The sequence below is a fragment of the Heliconius melpomene genome, chromosome 6 (genome assembly GCF_056956725.1).
Source record: "Heliconius melpomene rosina isolate 202511_hmr_F chromosome 6, ASM5695672v1, whole genome shotgun sequence".
In the NCBI taxonomy this organism is placed as follows: Eukaryota; Metazoa; Arthropoda; class Insecta; order Lepidoptera; family Nymphalidae; genus Heliconius; species Heliconius melpomene.
This window is the reverse complement of record NC_140394.1, coordinates 8,669,376-8,685,575: the sequence shown is the minus strand read 5'-3', so window position 1 is coordinate 8,685,575 and position 16,200 is coordinate 8,669,376. Positions and strand designations below refer to the sequence as shown.

At 32.8% G+C, this 16,200-nt stretch overlaps 1 protein-coding gene across 6 annotated transcripts in view; it reads right to left on the bottom strand.

Moving 5' to 3' along the window:
• tmod (tropomodulin) overlaps positions 1-16,200 on the bottom strand; it is a 68,965-nt gene that overhangs the window by 39,648 nt on the left and 13,117 nt on the right. For 3 of the 6 annotated variants that reach the window (XM_085186518.1, XM_085186519.1, XM_085186520.1), the window contains exon 1: positions 3,590-3,841. The exons of 1 other annotated variant lie outside the window; for it this stretch is intronic. In XM_085186518.1, coding sequence (XP_085042644.1) covers positions 3,590-3,712 — 123 coding nt within the window. In that variant the 5' untranslated portion in view covers positions 3,713-3,841. Of the gene's footprint in view, positions 1-3,589; positions 3,842-16,200 lie in introns of those variants that run through there. 2 more of the 6 variants (XM_085186522.1, XM_085186523.1) reach the window with 2 other exon arrangements.

Sequence of the window (16,200 nt, the reverse complement as noted above, 5' to 3'; positions counted from 1 at the left end):
TTAAAATAAGTTAAAAAATAATAATAAGTGGAGATTTATTATTAGAAAAAATATCTGAGTAACCGAAATGAACGAACAAAAGAAGTAAAAGTAACTAAAGGAAATTCTTCATATTAGAAAAAGTACCTTAAGTTTGCCGTGCGCGCGTACTAAACATTTTTCTATATTAAATAATTATTAATTTTTGCGAACAATATTAAATAAAATCTCAAATGATTCAAATTACGATAACCGAACTGAGATAAATTAATTATAAGCAGCAAATAATAACATAAAAATTAACAGTAATTCGAAAATATATAAAAATTTACAAAACCATCAAAGTCATTTGCCCGTTCGCGTCGGTCATACTATGACGCCCGAAGGCTAGATCATTTCGAATCAGTGACATCTCCTTAATTATTTATTAGAATGTTATACAGTAAACTATAATTTTAATTTAGATGAAATGCTAAAAGTGACTATTATATTTATCTTCATAAGGATGAATATCAAATTATAGAAATCATCAAATTTTTGTTAATGTATACAAATCTATATCAGCGCGCGCCATGTATGCATTAAGCAAACTCATTTTGGGTGACGTTTTCTTAAAACAACAAACTTTGCAAATCGTTGCTTATCATTGTTATAAACATGGCGGAATAAATTGCATGTCAAATTAATAAGTATTTTAATATATTGATATATATCGAAAATATTACAAATATGAGAAAAAAAAGTATCCTATGTTCATCCCGAGACTCTCAAGTATCTCTATATGAGTATTTTATTACAATTAAATTAGCGGTTTGGCCCTGATTGCGTAAAAGACAGACAGACAGACAGAGTTACTTTCGAATTTATAATATAGGTATGGATAGACGTACCTTACCTTGCTATATGCATGTGAATCGTAGAAGTTGATACGAGGAACCTTTGAATAGATCGTAAAACTGACTCCTGGGAACTTCTTATTCTTTAGTCTAAAACGATATTACTTTATAGAGGTATGCAACAATTTGAATTTGAATAGTCCATTGTGCATCATAACAATGAAGGTATCCAAGAATGTTTAACTATAATAGCATAAGAGTCGTTGGAAAAACTTTTGTTTTCTAACCAATTTCACTAAATTTCGTGGATTAGGTTCCTATTTCTTATGTAAAATATATATTTTCTTGAGCATTTTTCGTATTTTCATATGGTTGTTTATTATTTGAGGTCGTTACATTATGTAAACGCAACAGCTATGGGTTCGATTCACATTCGGGGAAAGTTTTTCGTTTCATATTTTAACACTAGTTTCCTAGGTTCCCTCTACCTACTCTGCTATTTATGGGATGCAGAGTGAAGATAAAAAAGGCTACAGGGACGAAGCCTCATTTTAAAGTTAATTACAAAAAATATTCAATGACCGAGTTAGAACTACATTTGATGAGTGTTATTTGTTTTTAATTCTGTGATTTTTATGTAGAGAAATATTTTGTTTTGGTAATAATGGAATTTGTGACTTCCTTTAATTTTACACTTGTAGTCGAATAATATATTTATGTACTATAAACTTAACACGACAAGTTTATACAGAAACGGAAAATGACACTAACACTAGGTTCATAGGTTCCCTCTTTCACCCTGCCGTGTGCGGGATACAGCGTGATATCTATAATATTTAATCGGTAAAATAAAAATATTATAAATACAAGCTATATATATACATATATCAAGGAAGCGATGTATTTAGCATTTAAACTAAAGTCACGAACGGACGAGTGCACGACTTCCACATCACGCCTGTGTACTACACGTAGACGTAGACGAGGCAATTACTGACTAGTGACTAGCAACTGGGCTACATCCATATTTATACTTTCGTTTGGTTGAATACACTAATCTCAGGAACTAATGCTTTGAATTATAAAATTATTTTTGTGCTAGATAGCCATTTATTAAGCAAATCTAATACTTAGGCCATGCTACTTCAACTAATCGTTTTTATGTAAACCAGTCAGTCTTGGTCAGGGGCACAAGCATGCGCCAAGTTATGGGTTCAATTCCAACTCGAGGAAATGAAGTATTTAATATTTTAATTTCTTCGCTCTGGTTTCGAAGCAAGGCCTGCTACAAGCGGGACACACCGGGAAGCGGAAGAAAAAAAGTAAGCCACTGCAACGCACCTATTATATCTGACCACGGGAGTGAAGGTGCAAGTAAAAACTCTTCGCAATTGCTTATGTTTATATCACTACGTAAAATAATTTGAATTTGAATTTTTAACAAACAAATTAGACCCTAAAACTGTATCTCAATAGAACATTAAAAAAATATTTCTAAAGCTTTTGTAAATGTTAAGTTTCCATAAGAGAAATGAAAAATATTGATATTTTCACTCAAACTTTTCTGGTATTCTGGTTTAGTTTTTCCAAATTTTGTTGGAAAAATTACACTATTGTAAACATTATCTATAATGGCCTATTTTAAGATTGAGATAGTTAATACAAAATCTTAGAAAAATTAAAATTTAGAACTACCGCATCATTTAAAGTCAAGCAAGCGACTAATTGTTGCAATATTGTTATTTCTATTTTCTATCTAAGATTACAATTAAATAAAAGCTTTTAAAAAAATAAGAAACATTAAGTTCGTCCTGTTTCTTGCAAAATTCGCTTTGATCTTTTTACGGAACATTTACAATTTTGTGAGCCGGTAAGTAATATAAATGAAAAATATTGTTTTTATTATTTTCATGTAGGTAATAAGGAGGTATGTAATTTAAGCTATTTTTGTTTGACACGGATTTGGTTGTTTATTTCTTTGAATAATATTTCTTGTATTTGTTCTAGAAGATAATGATAATCTAAACAAGATTACTTATTGGTAGTGAACTTACGTTATCATTTTAATTTATTGTTTATAGCGTTAAAGACAAAGAAGTGGAGAGGTGGTGGAGAGGAGTGGAGTAGGTTGAGTAGGAAGGCAGACCCTGGCAATAGCCGGAATTAATGCCAGGAAGAAGAAGAGCGTTAAAGACATACACATGGTTTCTGGCAAAACAATAGAAACGTTTGTCATTGTCAAAATGAAACACTTATACTATTAGGCGTTACGTTATCCGTGAAAACAATTAATCGCCAGCTCTCTGAAATTATAAGAACTCTGAAACATAATATAAGACAACAGTTGGAGATTTCTTATGAAATAAAAATATTGTATACGAGCAGAGGAGTATTTTAAACGAGAAATGTAAGTATTTTTAGAGCTTAGAGTCGGTGCGTCAGTTGATTTAGTTGAGTTGCTGAAATCCACGTATTTCCTTCACCTTGACGGGGCTGGTTAGTATCTCGGCTGGATTGACATCGCCCGTGACATCCACATCTGTCCAAAATAAACACCTTAACAATCAGGCGATACCTAAATTAGAACGTTTGACGCCGAGCGCTCCAACGTGATACGGGCAGGATTCTCAAAGATCAAAGTCAGGTAGACTGGAAATTATCGTCGGAATCGAGAACGCAATGCAAATAAATGGTTGTGGCAAAAATACACCTGCGCAAGTCACGATCAAGGGCGTGCAGCTTGGATTTCGCAATCACAAAGCTCAGGAACTTACGTCTGGTATATGTGTTCTTCTCCTTGTGGTTGTGGTGGTGGTAACTGTTTCAACAGTTTCCATTGATTCAATCTCCTCATCGCCATCATGCTTGCCGCTCCAAGAACCAAAAAATTCCGTCATATTGGAAAATGCTTTCACTTAACCTAGACGATCACACACTGCACTACCAGATGAACCACTATTGACACATTAGTCCAGATTTTTTAAATCGCACTGTCGTTAAATCCTTTTAGGTCGTAACTTCATATTCCAGTACTTGGTCAAATTGGGTGAGAAAATAACAGGGTTAGTATCCGTAACAGCTGCACTGTGGAGACGGCCACAGTTGATCTTGCTCAGAAACCTACTGGAAAACTGAAATAACCGCGGCGAACAAAAAGCACCAGCCAAAACATTTCACATGCGCGATTATTATTAGTTGGACGATCTAGCCGAAAGCGTGAAGTGTCGCTACGATTCTCATAACATTTTGATATTTAGTGGTTTCTGATTTATAGAAACTAAGCTTGGCTGTAATGCCGCGTCTTTGTTCTGGTGGGTAAAACTTTGAGCGGAGATAAGACAATAGACAGCTATATTATTATCGCCTTTTATACCTCATTGGACAAAACAATGAAGATTTTAGTCGAAACACTACTTTCCACTTTCCTATACAAAACTAAAATGACATTTTTTTTGTGTTTCACTGGTAATTTCTGTTAATATTTAACTAATAAATTGGAATCAATTTTAACAAACGACATAGCTTTCAATCCCAGTCAAAATATTTGTATTAAATTATATTGATTTACAGTTGATTAAAAATTGGGTCCACATCATGCTTGTATACAGCCATCCCAAAGAAGCGTCGGCGTAGGAGCCGACAGCTTTTCCACTTAATATAAATACGCGGCTCTCCTAATACTCCACGATAAATCTGTACCACATTCACCATGGACCTCCATGCGATATTCTGTTTTGCTGCTTTATTAATAAAGCCGCGAATACCGTGCAATGAGTTATTTAAATTACAAGATTTCCTAGTAACGGGTTTGTATAACAGAAAATTGCATCTTGTTAACTTTCCGGTAGAGTGGAAAATTTATAAATGCCGTCTAATATGGGTCATATCTGCCATATTTTAATTTTTTATAAACGATTAAACAACTATTCGTTTGGAAATCCTTCTTATATTGAGAGTGGATATGGACCACCAGATGGTAGGCGAAAGTTGAAGGGCAACTTAAAATATGTGTTTTATTTTCTATTCTCACGCTCTCTTCTGAAACGCCGAAAATAATAAAGCTATTATTTTTAGAATAAATGTGTTTAGATTTAGTTTAGCAAAGTCACATATTAACATATACAGGGTGTCCCAGGAGTCAACGATAAAACGAAACCAGGTGATAGACCAAGTCGTGACAGTTATGAGAAAAATATAAAAAAAAATCTTTGTCATGTATTTTTCATATTATTTTGATTTTAAAAAATATCGGAAAAACCGACACCCTGTGATGGTTTTTCAAGTCCCAGGACCACAAATATTACTCTTTCTTCATTTTTTTTTCAGTAATGTAATCATGAGTAACCCTTCTGTGAATAACAGTTTAAGATTTAAACATACCTGCATCAGTTTTCAATAAAATGTGGTGTTTTTGCCAAACATTACATTCAAAATATTTACTACACCCAACTTTAACCGACTGTACTATAAAAAAAATGTACTACACTCTTTTTGCAAGTAACTTTATAAGTTGGCGCATTTAATCTGGATTCCGAAATGGTACGACACTTGCTGGATTACTTCTTTGTTGAAGAGAGAAAAATCGAAATACACGATAATCAGGATGACGTTCAGCTTTTTGGTATCTTTTCCGATACATTCTAGCTGCAGCATTTGCGTTACATAACCATTCTCCATGAATGAAATGCATATTGGCAATGTGTCAAAGACCGAGTATATGACCTGCGAGAGCCCGGACTCGAGCACTATCCTTATAAGTCCTGGGCCATCCCCTAAGTTGGATAAGCGTTGCCTGGGCTAAGTGGCGGGAGGTCACTGGTGTGGTCTGTGATCGCAGGATACCGTCCTAACTCTTATCCGGCCATGGAGATCGTGATCGATGCCTCCAGACTCGTGCATGACGGATCCAAGGTACCTGAACTTTTCCAACTTAGGGGATGGCCCAGGACTCGCAATTAATAATTACACGAATCGCAATTAATAATGGACGCTTCCAAAAAACAGTAGTTTTTCTGTGCGTACTGGATGGAAGCAAAAAGCTCAATCACAGTTTAAGGTAGTGGAAAAACTTAATGATTTTTGTATTTTTTTGGAGTTCTTAAGTAATATTTAAGACCCTAATAATAAATATGCTAATATAGCTAATATATGTCTCTTATTTTAGAATAGTTTTTTTAAATTTCTGACTTATACCGTTATCCCTAATAGTAAACACATATACAATAGATAAGTATGGAACAACCAAGATAATCATCGCTGGAAGCAATTGGAAAGTTGAAATACCTACTTACTACAATTGTATTACACTTCCATTAGTATTCAACCCATTTATTTGCCTAGAAACTAATATCTAGTCTTAATAATCCAGATTTCCATAGAAATGCAAAGTTTTTATATATTTATTTTTCATCTGTCTCTTTATTTTTATGATCTGGCGCCAAAATGTTATCTATTATTTTTCCTTTGGCTTCCTTCTCCCAATCTATATATAGCTTTTATATCTAGAATCTAGATATATCCAAGATCGTAACTCTAATGTTTATTACCTGTGGATTGTGATACAGTTAGCCAGATTCATATTCGCATCGTATTTGACGTTGGTAGCGAGCTGGTGACGTCATCCAAGGTGACTTACCTGCAATCAAAATCAAGATTAGCGGATGTGAGTACCGTCGGAAAATAGAAATAGTCTGACATTGACCCAACCAATGTTACTGTTACATGTTATGTATATGTACTTGAATCATTAAGGAAAATATTTGGAAGTATTTTGTTGACGGTACTTTTAGTATAGTATAGGCTTTTTGTTTTTGTTGTCAGATAGATGTTATTTACGTTGTTTTTTTTGAGAAATTAGAGTAGGTAGAATTGCTTTAGTGCTGAGACATTAAGTTTTCTACTTCTTTTTTTCAGCTTCACATTTATAGCATATAGCAGGATAGGCAGAGTTCCCTCTGCCTACCTAGTGTTAAGACACTCTGTTCCTCATTTACTATCAAATTTTCAAGACAATACTTGTTGAGGGTTACAACGTACGGTGCGTTATACCTCTTACTCTATTCTACAGCACCACGACGGCCGCAAATATTTAACTTTACAAAAACGTAGGTGCTTCTGCAGTAAGAACTGCAGAACAAACTGTCAATTATATTTTGAAATTATTCCTACATTTAAAAGTATTAACTAATAAATATAAAATAAAGTATAGTATTAAATTATTTACCAAATATACGGTCAGTAGAAAGAAAAATAATGCATTGGCATATAATATTGGGTCACATCAATATTCACAATTTTTCACTTCGATAGAATATGTACTGATTTCTATCTATTCTATCACCATAGCGTTCATGTAAGTTGTATAAGAAAGTATTTTTTTAATATCGGCCGATTGCAATATACATTAATACAGTTTTATTATTTTTTATTTTTTATTCTCCGTCTGGAGAAATGATCACATTGAAAATATAAGTTCTAAAGTGGTTCCTTAGACGATAAATGTTATATTAAAAAAAAAAAGACTTATACATTATATTATATGGGTGTTTTAAAATCAACTTTTAATTGCAATATAATTGATTGACTATACATATATTTGATTTAAATCTAAATAATATGTTTACAAGTGTATTACAATAAAAAATTAAATTAAATTGAGGAAATAGTTTTATCAAAATAGGGCGTCGTAAAATACGAAATGACATTGGACGACCAAAATATCTACAGCATTCCAAATAATATCTGGCATGATTACAATTAGTTTCTTTTGAGTAAATAAATATGTAAAAATAACAGCTTTAGTTGTTCCATATGATTTTTTACTGATGTCATCGTAATTATTTATTTTAGGGTCCAAAATAAAAATAATAACATGTTCTAATTTATTTCAATTACTACGCTACTGTACTTTTTGACAGAACGCCAATTTTTTTTAATTTTCGTGTCATAGCCCAGGAATAATATGGACGTATACATCGTTGTGGGCACATCGGCATTCCCCCATGTGCCCACTTTCTGCCCAATTCTTAAGACGTTGCGTGTTGAATGACTAAACTCAACGCCGAGCTTTGACTGCTTTATTGTCATAACGAGAAATTAAAAATGTTTCTTTTCTCTGAGTGCGAATCGAACTCACAACCGTGGCGTCTTTAGCCAGACGTTGAGTCACTGTGCCATGGCGGCATTTTTAATACCTATATGTAAGAGTTACTTCGTCTAGTTCAAAAATGAAATTTTTTTCCCACGAAGTGCTAATAAATTATGTATTTACTTTCCTTAAAGAAGTAATCGATAAAAATATTATCTTGTCACTGTAAGCAGTAATAGTGTTGGAATTGCGTGTGATTTTTCTTGGCATAGTTTAGAGAATGACTTAGCTATTTCATTTGCAGTTATGATTACCGTGAATAATTGAACTTGGCTATTAAACGGTGCCATCACGGTATTGCCAATTACATACAGGTAGCCCTTTCAATTTCATTTAAATTTTAATTTATACGTATAAATGTAAATTAAAAACTTGTCCAAATTATTTACGTTTCGTTGGTAGAACGCGTTCATTTCAGGAACTACTGGCCCAAATTGTAATCGTAATAGGTCGTGAGTTTGATTCCCACTCGATTAAATGAAATACTTAATAATTTCATTTCTTCGATCGGCGTCGAGGCAAAGGCGGCGATGAGTTTCTTCACTCAACACGCAATGAATCCGGAATTCGCGGAATGTCTAAGCAAAAGCTCCCTCTGCGGGATACAGCGTGAAAAAAGAATCAATAACAAGGCTTTTCTAACACCAACTTCATATATACCTATACAGTTTGGCATAACATATTAGTTTTAGTTATGAGTTGGCTAATCCCTCGGCAGATTTACGAGCGTTTAAATTAATTGCTGCGCAGGAGTCATAAACTGAAGCTATCATCGTATTGTTATCGGCGATATGGGTCATTTTTTTGCTAGCATATTATTAGAATTGAAAAATATTCTGTTTTAAAAAATGTAATGTGAAATTTTATTTTTTTCTATATCGTCAGATGTGTGAAAAAAAGCGATTAAAAGTTTATTTATTTATTATAATAAAATTAATATAGTAAATATAATATTGAAAAACATTATCCAAATGTTTGAATAAATGTTATATTTCTTTATAATTTTTTTTCATGATAACAACAATTACTTTATTTAGGTTAACGTAGCGCCATCTATCGTATGGATTTAGGATTTCGATGGTTTGAGTCGAAATATTGCGTGGGAGATCTATGATTTATTCCCTCGGAACGTGAAGCTTAGTATGCTTTTGTAAGACACTTCTTAGTAAATACTAGAGCTAGTTGTCAGTTATCATCAAATGAGATAAATTATTTGATATTTTTATAATTTATGATTAGTGTCATGGCACTGTGCCACTGGGTTAAGAGAGTAACACCCCTATCTAAAAAGAAAGTGAGTTGTTGGCCTCAGGAACATTGTATCTAATAAAATTAGATAAGATGTCAAAAGTCAATTGATTTATGTTCTGATTTTGAGCTGAATTTAGGACAGTAGGTTTGAAATAAAATATTTCAACTCATAGTCGCATAACATTCTAATTTTAAGCTGATGCTAATAAATAACAGATTTATAGATAGATATATATTAAATTTTAGTAAATATTTATTTAACTAAATTTTTATCATTTAAAATAATACGTTTTACTCATACAGGTAAGTCAATTTTCCAGTAAGATTTTTTTCTTATGAGATATGAATATCTCCTTGTTGGCCATTACAATACATGTTGAGTGGCCGAACTCTACTGCGCTATGCCTCGTTACCAGAGCAAGGAAAATATTAAATACTCTATTTCCTCGAGTGGGAATTAAACTCACAACCTTTTTCACCTGTGCCACAACTGGCTCCCATATTTAATTACCATAAATAATTCGTATAGAACATAATATGCTACTGAAATAGTGATGTTTCACGTCCTACTGACGCATTTAGAACGTATTTAACTGCAGGCAATTGTTGTGAGTTTGAGTCCCACTCGAGAATATTGATTCTTGAGTAGAATTACGCATACCCTCTATGTTTGTTTTAACCATATTACGATTTTACCGGTCTATTTAGACGGACTTCTTCATGGTTTCCGCTACCTAAAATACCTGTATTTCTTTGGCAATGCCTGAAAATTAAAAAAATATCATATTTCTTATATTTATACATTAATATCCCATCGAGTGCATCGTGGCGCAGGGGCCCACGTGTATGAATGTAACGCGACAGTTGTGGGTTTGATCCCCGTTCGGGGGAATGAATTATTATTTATTAATATTTTCATTTGTTAGCTCTGGCACCAAGACAAAGCCCGCAAGAGTACCGCCACTCAAAACGTCTCGAAAATGCGGAGAAAGTGGGGAACGGAGTGTTTTAACTCTAGACTTCCTCCGCCTATTCAGGCAAGATTGTTATGTGCGTGATACAGTGTAAAGTTGTTTTTTTTATATTTATATGTGTACAAAAAAATGTATTATTAAAAAACTAAGGTATTTATAAAATGTTTTGTATAATTATCAATGTTGGTATGTCGGTCGACCTTAAATTGGAAAGTGTTATTTCACTACAATTAAAGCACGTGGCCAAGTGAAGGTGCCAATAACCTTTCACGTCTCATCAATCAGGGCATCGACACGCCCTAAAACGTATTTAGTAGTAATGTCGTAACAAAGCCTAACTACAAACATACATTTGTATATAGAACTAAATAAATAATTCTCGTTCTTGTTTGTAAATAATAATATATGTATTTATATACATATTTATTCCATTAATTATATAATGAATTAAGTAATAAAAACAAAGTAAAATTATTGTCTTAAGCCGTCGCGTCGTGGCGGAGAGGCGCAGGCGTAGAACTGTATACGCGAAACGGGTTCGATTCCCAATCGAAGGAATGAAATATTTAATATTTTCATTTTTTATTCTCGCTTTGGTACCGAGGCAATTGTCAACGAAGTATCTAAAAACTAGGTTCCCACATTCCCTCTGACTATCCGGGATTATTAATGAGATTAATTATTTATTTCTTAAAGAATTTCAACCATAGTGTAAAACTGTAGGTTTTTTTTATATATTATAGATTTTTTATATACTAAAAAGTAAGTTTTTTTACTAAACCTGTTCCATTGAATCGACTATAAAAATGCATTCTCGCAAATATTCAACGGATTAAGAGGTTAACGTCCAATAAAATTGCATGTTTATTCTTTGAAAATCTTCTTTAAAGGCGTTTACGCCCTTAGAGCTTATGTGTAACGTCAGTTGATCTGAAATGTTTTATTATTACGATTGTTGTGTATGAGGCCAGTCGTGATGCACAAAGTGTGAGTGTAAACGCGACAAGCCGTGGGTTCGATTCCCACTAAAGAGGAATCAATTTTCTTTGAATATTTTTATTTCTTCGCTTTGGTGTCGAAATACAGCGAAAATTTAGCGAAAAATCGTAAACGGAGTGTCTTAACACTAGGTTTCCTCTGTTTAGGGAAGGCTGCGTGTAGGAAAACTATATAAAAGTTTTTTTAGATTTTTAGTTTGTATCTTGCGTATAGAAGATTAAGCAGGTAAAAAGCGCTCGTAGGTCCAATTTAATATAATTAACTAATGAAACACATCGAATACGTAAATAATGAGAAAAACTGTATTTAAAAAATGACACACCTAAATCATTATTAGCTTTGTAAGTTAATTATTTATTTTGTAAGTTTTACAATGTTTTTTAATCTCATAATCTACAGATAATAATATAGTTCTCGAGACAAAGACAGTATACGACCTTCACTTTTAAATATTTACGTGCACTGCACGTATTTTTGTGCGTTGTGGGAAGATTTGACAAAGAAGTGACGTCATCACTCTACACACTACGTCACACATTACTCATTTAAACAATACTATTGTTTGCCAAAACACAAATCATGAGAAAGAAGATTAAAATTAGAATTTAGAAATGATTATTTGACGCGCCTGTCACCTATCGTATAACAAAAGTTTCTTATAAGAAGGGTAGTGGGATCGAATCTCTGTGTTTTTTCGAAAATACGTATAGTTTTGTAAAATTTTTTTCTGATTAAGATAAAATAAAGCTTTATCATATGTAACTTATAGTCTTGGTGTATATAAAGGATTTTAGATAATAGGTAAAATTGACTTAAAAAGGTTTAAATTGTAAAGTATAAATAATTAAATATAGAAATAAAATATCAAATCAATTATTTTCCCCTTTTTGGTAGAAAAATTGTGTAGGTACATAGCAGGGTAGGTAGTATAAACCTGTGAACGTGTATCCCACTCTCCGCCGATTTTCAAGGCATTGTGGGTAGAGTGACAAAACCCAATACCGCGCTTTTGCCTTGATACCAGAGTGAAGAAATGAAGATATTAATTCTCCGAGTAGGAATCGAACCCGCAACCGTCGCGTCAGTCCACGCCTGCTCCTGCGTCGAAAATGAAGAATAATTCTGTTAATCTATATTATGAATATAGATTTGAACTGAAATCCATAACTACTACGTTCTAATAATGCATGCCAACTGCGCTTTGAAAGCACAACTTGCAACATCTGGAGCAATAATAAATATCGTATTCCAGAAAACAGAGAGATTTTGTGGAATTACGACACGAAGCTTTTTTATTATTATTGTAGTGATTTCTGTGGCCATTCAATTTTATTATCTTTATTTACAACTGTCGGCTTAAGCTTTACATCGTAAGCGAAAAATGCGAAGAATATTTGAGAAACCCTTGTAAAAACGACAACGAAACGTATGTATTTTATTTTATAAGTATCGCTCATCTACAGTACATTAGTATGTAATAATGAAAATTTTGTGATTCAACTCCTAGAGAAACAGAAGGAGAGTCAAGGATTCTCTTATTTTCTTACATCTCTCATAGCTACATGGGTAAGGAAATGTGGGGGGACTGGTGGGCCGTGCTTACCCCAAAATTGTTGCCTATCCCTGTTTTACTAGCAAAATTAAACCTTAAATACTGCTTGCGTACCAAGTGATTGATTTATGTAAAGAAAACTTAATGTTAACATACTCCGCTCAACATTTTCTATGTATATTCCATACATAAATTTATCCATATAGCAAGCATATAGCAAGGAAGATATCCACATTTTCCGTCGAACTTACGAGACTTGTGTGTTGAATGGCAGAACTTAACGCCTTTATTTCCTTCTCTTCCCGACTCTCCGAGTCTGAGAGAACTCACAACAGTTGCGTTAACAGTCAAACGTTTATTTCACTGCGTCACGATGGCGTCTCAAATGACGGCCTTGTTCTTGTTACATATACAAATTTAAAAACAAATTATATAATACTAAATCGTATATAATATTCTTTATTGCACAAAATATACATAAGAAAACAATAAAATACATTTAGTTCGCAAAGGTGGACTTATCTCTATAAGAGATCTCTTCCAGCCAACCAGTGGAAGTGGATGAGTTACAAGTAGCGGGTGAGATCATAGTACAATTAAGTTATTACTTTAAACATTTAGTTAATTTAGCACAAACAAAACAAAATACACATATTATATTACAATATATAAATACATAATTGAACCAAATATATATGTCGATATACATATACATACTATATAAAATATATAGTTACATATATATACATATAGTTATATAATAAATAAAAAAGAAATACATAGATATATGAGATGAAAATGTGGAAGTAATCGTAATCGTAATACTTTTTATTTATGTCACTATATCTCATATAGCACTTCTTGTTGTTTTTATCTTTTTCTGTAATAATCTTATTTGGCGAGATCAAATTGGAATGAAAAACGTGACAAATATATCTATCTCATATTTAATAATTTGATTTTAACGTAAATTATAAGAAGATTCTAAAGGATTTAAATCGTAATACAAACTAAATCGACGCAGTCACGGGTGAGCAATTCTCATAATATAATTAGTATAAGACCATCGTTATGCAACGCGGCGCGAATAAACCGACCGATCTTATAAATAGGCCTTTGATAGTTCGTTTCATCATTCAAAAGTTTCGTCAACGCGATTTATTGCACATTTATGTCACCAGCAACGATCATTTGAATGATTTTAACAAAGAGTTTTGTTTGTAGATACTAATATTTATATTTTGAGGTCAGCCCAGGCTTGAGGCCAGTCGTGGCAGGGATACAAGTATGTGATTGTAAAGGCGACTGGTTGTGGATTCGATTTCCATTTGAGGTAATTAAATATTAAGTATTTGCATTTCTCCGCTCAGGTTACGAGACAAGAGTTTCGTTGAGGTTCACCATTGCCAATTCGGCAGAAAATGGAGAGGGGAACGTCTTAACACTAGGTTCCCTCTGGGTACCCTGCCGTGTGTGGGATACAGCGTGAAGCTGACTAAAAAACTATATGTATTTTTCTTAGATATTATATAAGATGAGTTTTAATAATTGACTGAATTTTATTTTCACCTTCACATGTCATGTTGTTTTGTTAGAACTTAGGAAGGCAGAATGTACATGACCATAGTGACACAATGCTTTGGTTTTTTTTACGATAGAGAAATTGTAAAATAATTTTCGTGTTAAAGCTCAAAACATGAGCGAAATTCATTTTTGAAATTTGCCTAATTATTGCGATATATTTTATTTATCTTATGGTGAGTGCCTCTTGGCGCAGTGGCACTAGCGTACTGTGAACGCAGCAGTTGTTCGATTCCCACTCGAAGGGAAGGGAAGTGAAATGCTTAATATTTTCATTTCTTCATGCAATGCGCGGCGTTGAGTTCCACCATTCAGCACGCAATGCTTTAGGAATTCGGCGGAAAGTGGGAAACGGCACCATGGAGACGCTAACAAGTGTTATGTGCGGGATACAGCGTGAAGCGAAAAATTAAGTATACACGTAGGATTGAATTTTTTGGAGCAAATCTTCTTTTGATATAAATGATTGAATCATTGCTATAATTATTTATATTTCAACAAAAAGATCTGTAAACTCCATTATTATTTACAAAGAATTTGTCATATTTTTTTTTACTATACGAGTAAGTACATTGGCCGGTGACTAATCCCGTACATTTAGGTCGAACGTAAAATTGCTATAACGACGCCTGTGACGCGTTCTCCATGCTGCAGAGAAACACGGATAAAAGATCCAAATCTTAAATTTCTTGTGATAATTATAATAAAGCAATAAAGAATATGTAAAACGGCTATAAAGCTTATATAGGAAAACCTTTTACAGATATAATTTTTATTTGAAATGAAATTTCTTTTATGGAGACATATAAATCCAGTATGAAAACAAAGAAGACGAAGTACTTTTTGATGCGCACTCACTTTTGTTCTCAAGTTCTTACTACTTGCAAATTCTATTTGTATATCTTCGGGATATATCATATAAGTTTTGATTTCGCGGCGAATACAGTTGATTAACTTTAATATTTCAAATAATTTGTATGAAATTTATGCAGTCAACGTTGTAGAAATACTAATTGATATTTCTGTGCTTCTTGCAGCAAAAAAACAAAGAAAAATGGGAGAGTAAAAAAATTTATCTGTCGCTCTGTCAAGAACATTTTTTTGTTTGAAGTTTCTCGTTGAAAATAATCAAATTAGATGACCTATAATTATGAAATTATACAAGAAGTGAGAACTTTTAAAACAATTAAAGGAAAAAATCCGAAATATGTAAGTATAACGTCAAAATAATAACGTTTTTCTCTGTTTCAGTAGAAACTGGAGGAAGGAATGAAAAATCTAGTAATGAAAACGAAATATTATGAAATTCATAGAACTTTTTTGCCTACGTGATATATCAATACATGAAAGAAATATTATGAAAAGAAGAATAAATTATGGAAACAAAAAAAGCTTGGAAGCAAATATATGGGCGGTTATTTAAAAAACCATATATCTTAGTAGCATAAATATTTATAGCAAATTAAAAGTCGTTCCAGTTTTTCAAATTAAATTTGTAACGCTACATTGGGAGATTGGTCTATTTTTTTCGTTTTACATCTGTTTAAGTCGTATTTTTAGAACGCAATCCTAAGGAAGGAAGTTAGTCATATGTGTCATTGACCTCCGAGTCACTTTGCTGTCGAATTAGTAAAGCTTCTTGGATCATATTAATTTGAACTGAATTTAATTAATTATAAGTGAGGTGAAATATTAATTATTAAATTTTGTATTGAACTTTGTAATATTAGCTATACGCTTTATCCCGCGGGGTTGGCATAAAGAACCTAATGTCAAGACACTCCGTCTTCCACATATTGTAACTATGTCATAAATTATATTATAAAAGAATTACCTATTATTTTGGAATCAATGCTTATTAAATTTATTTTTCTTAATATG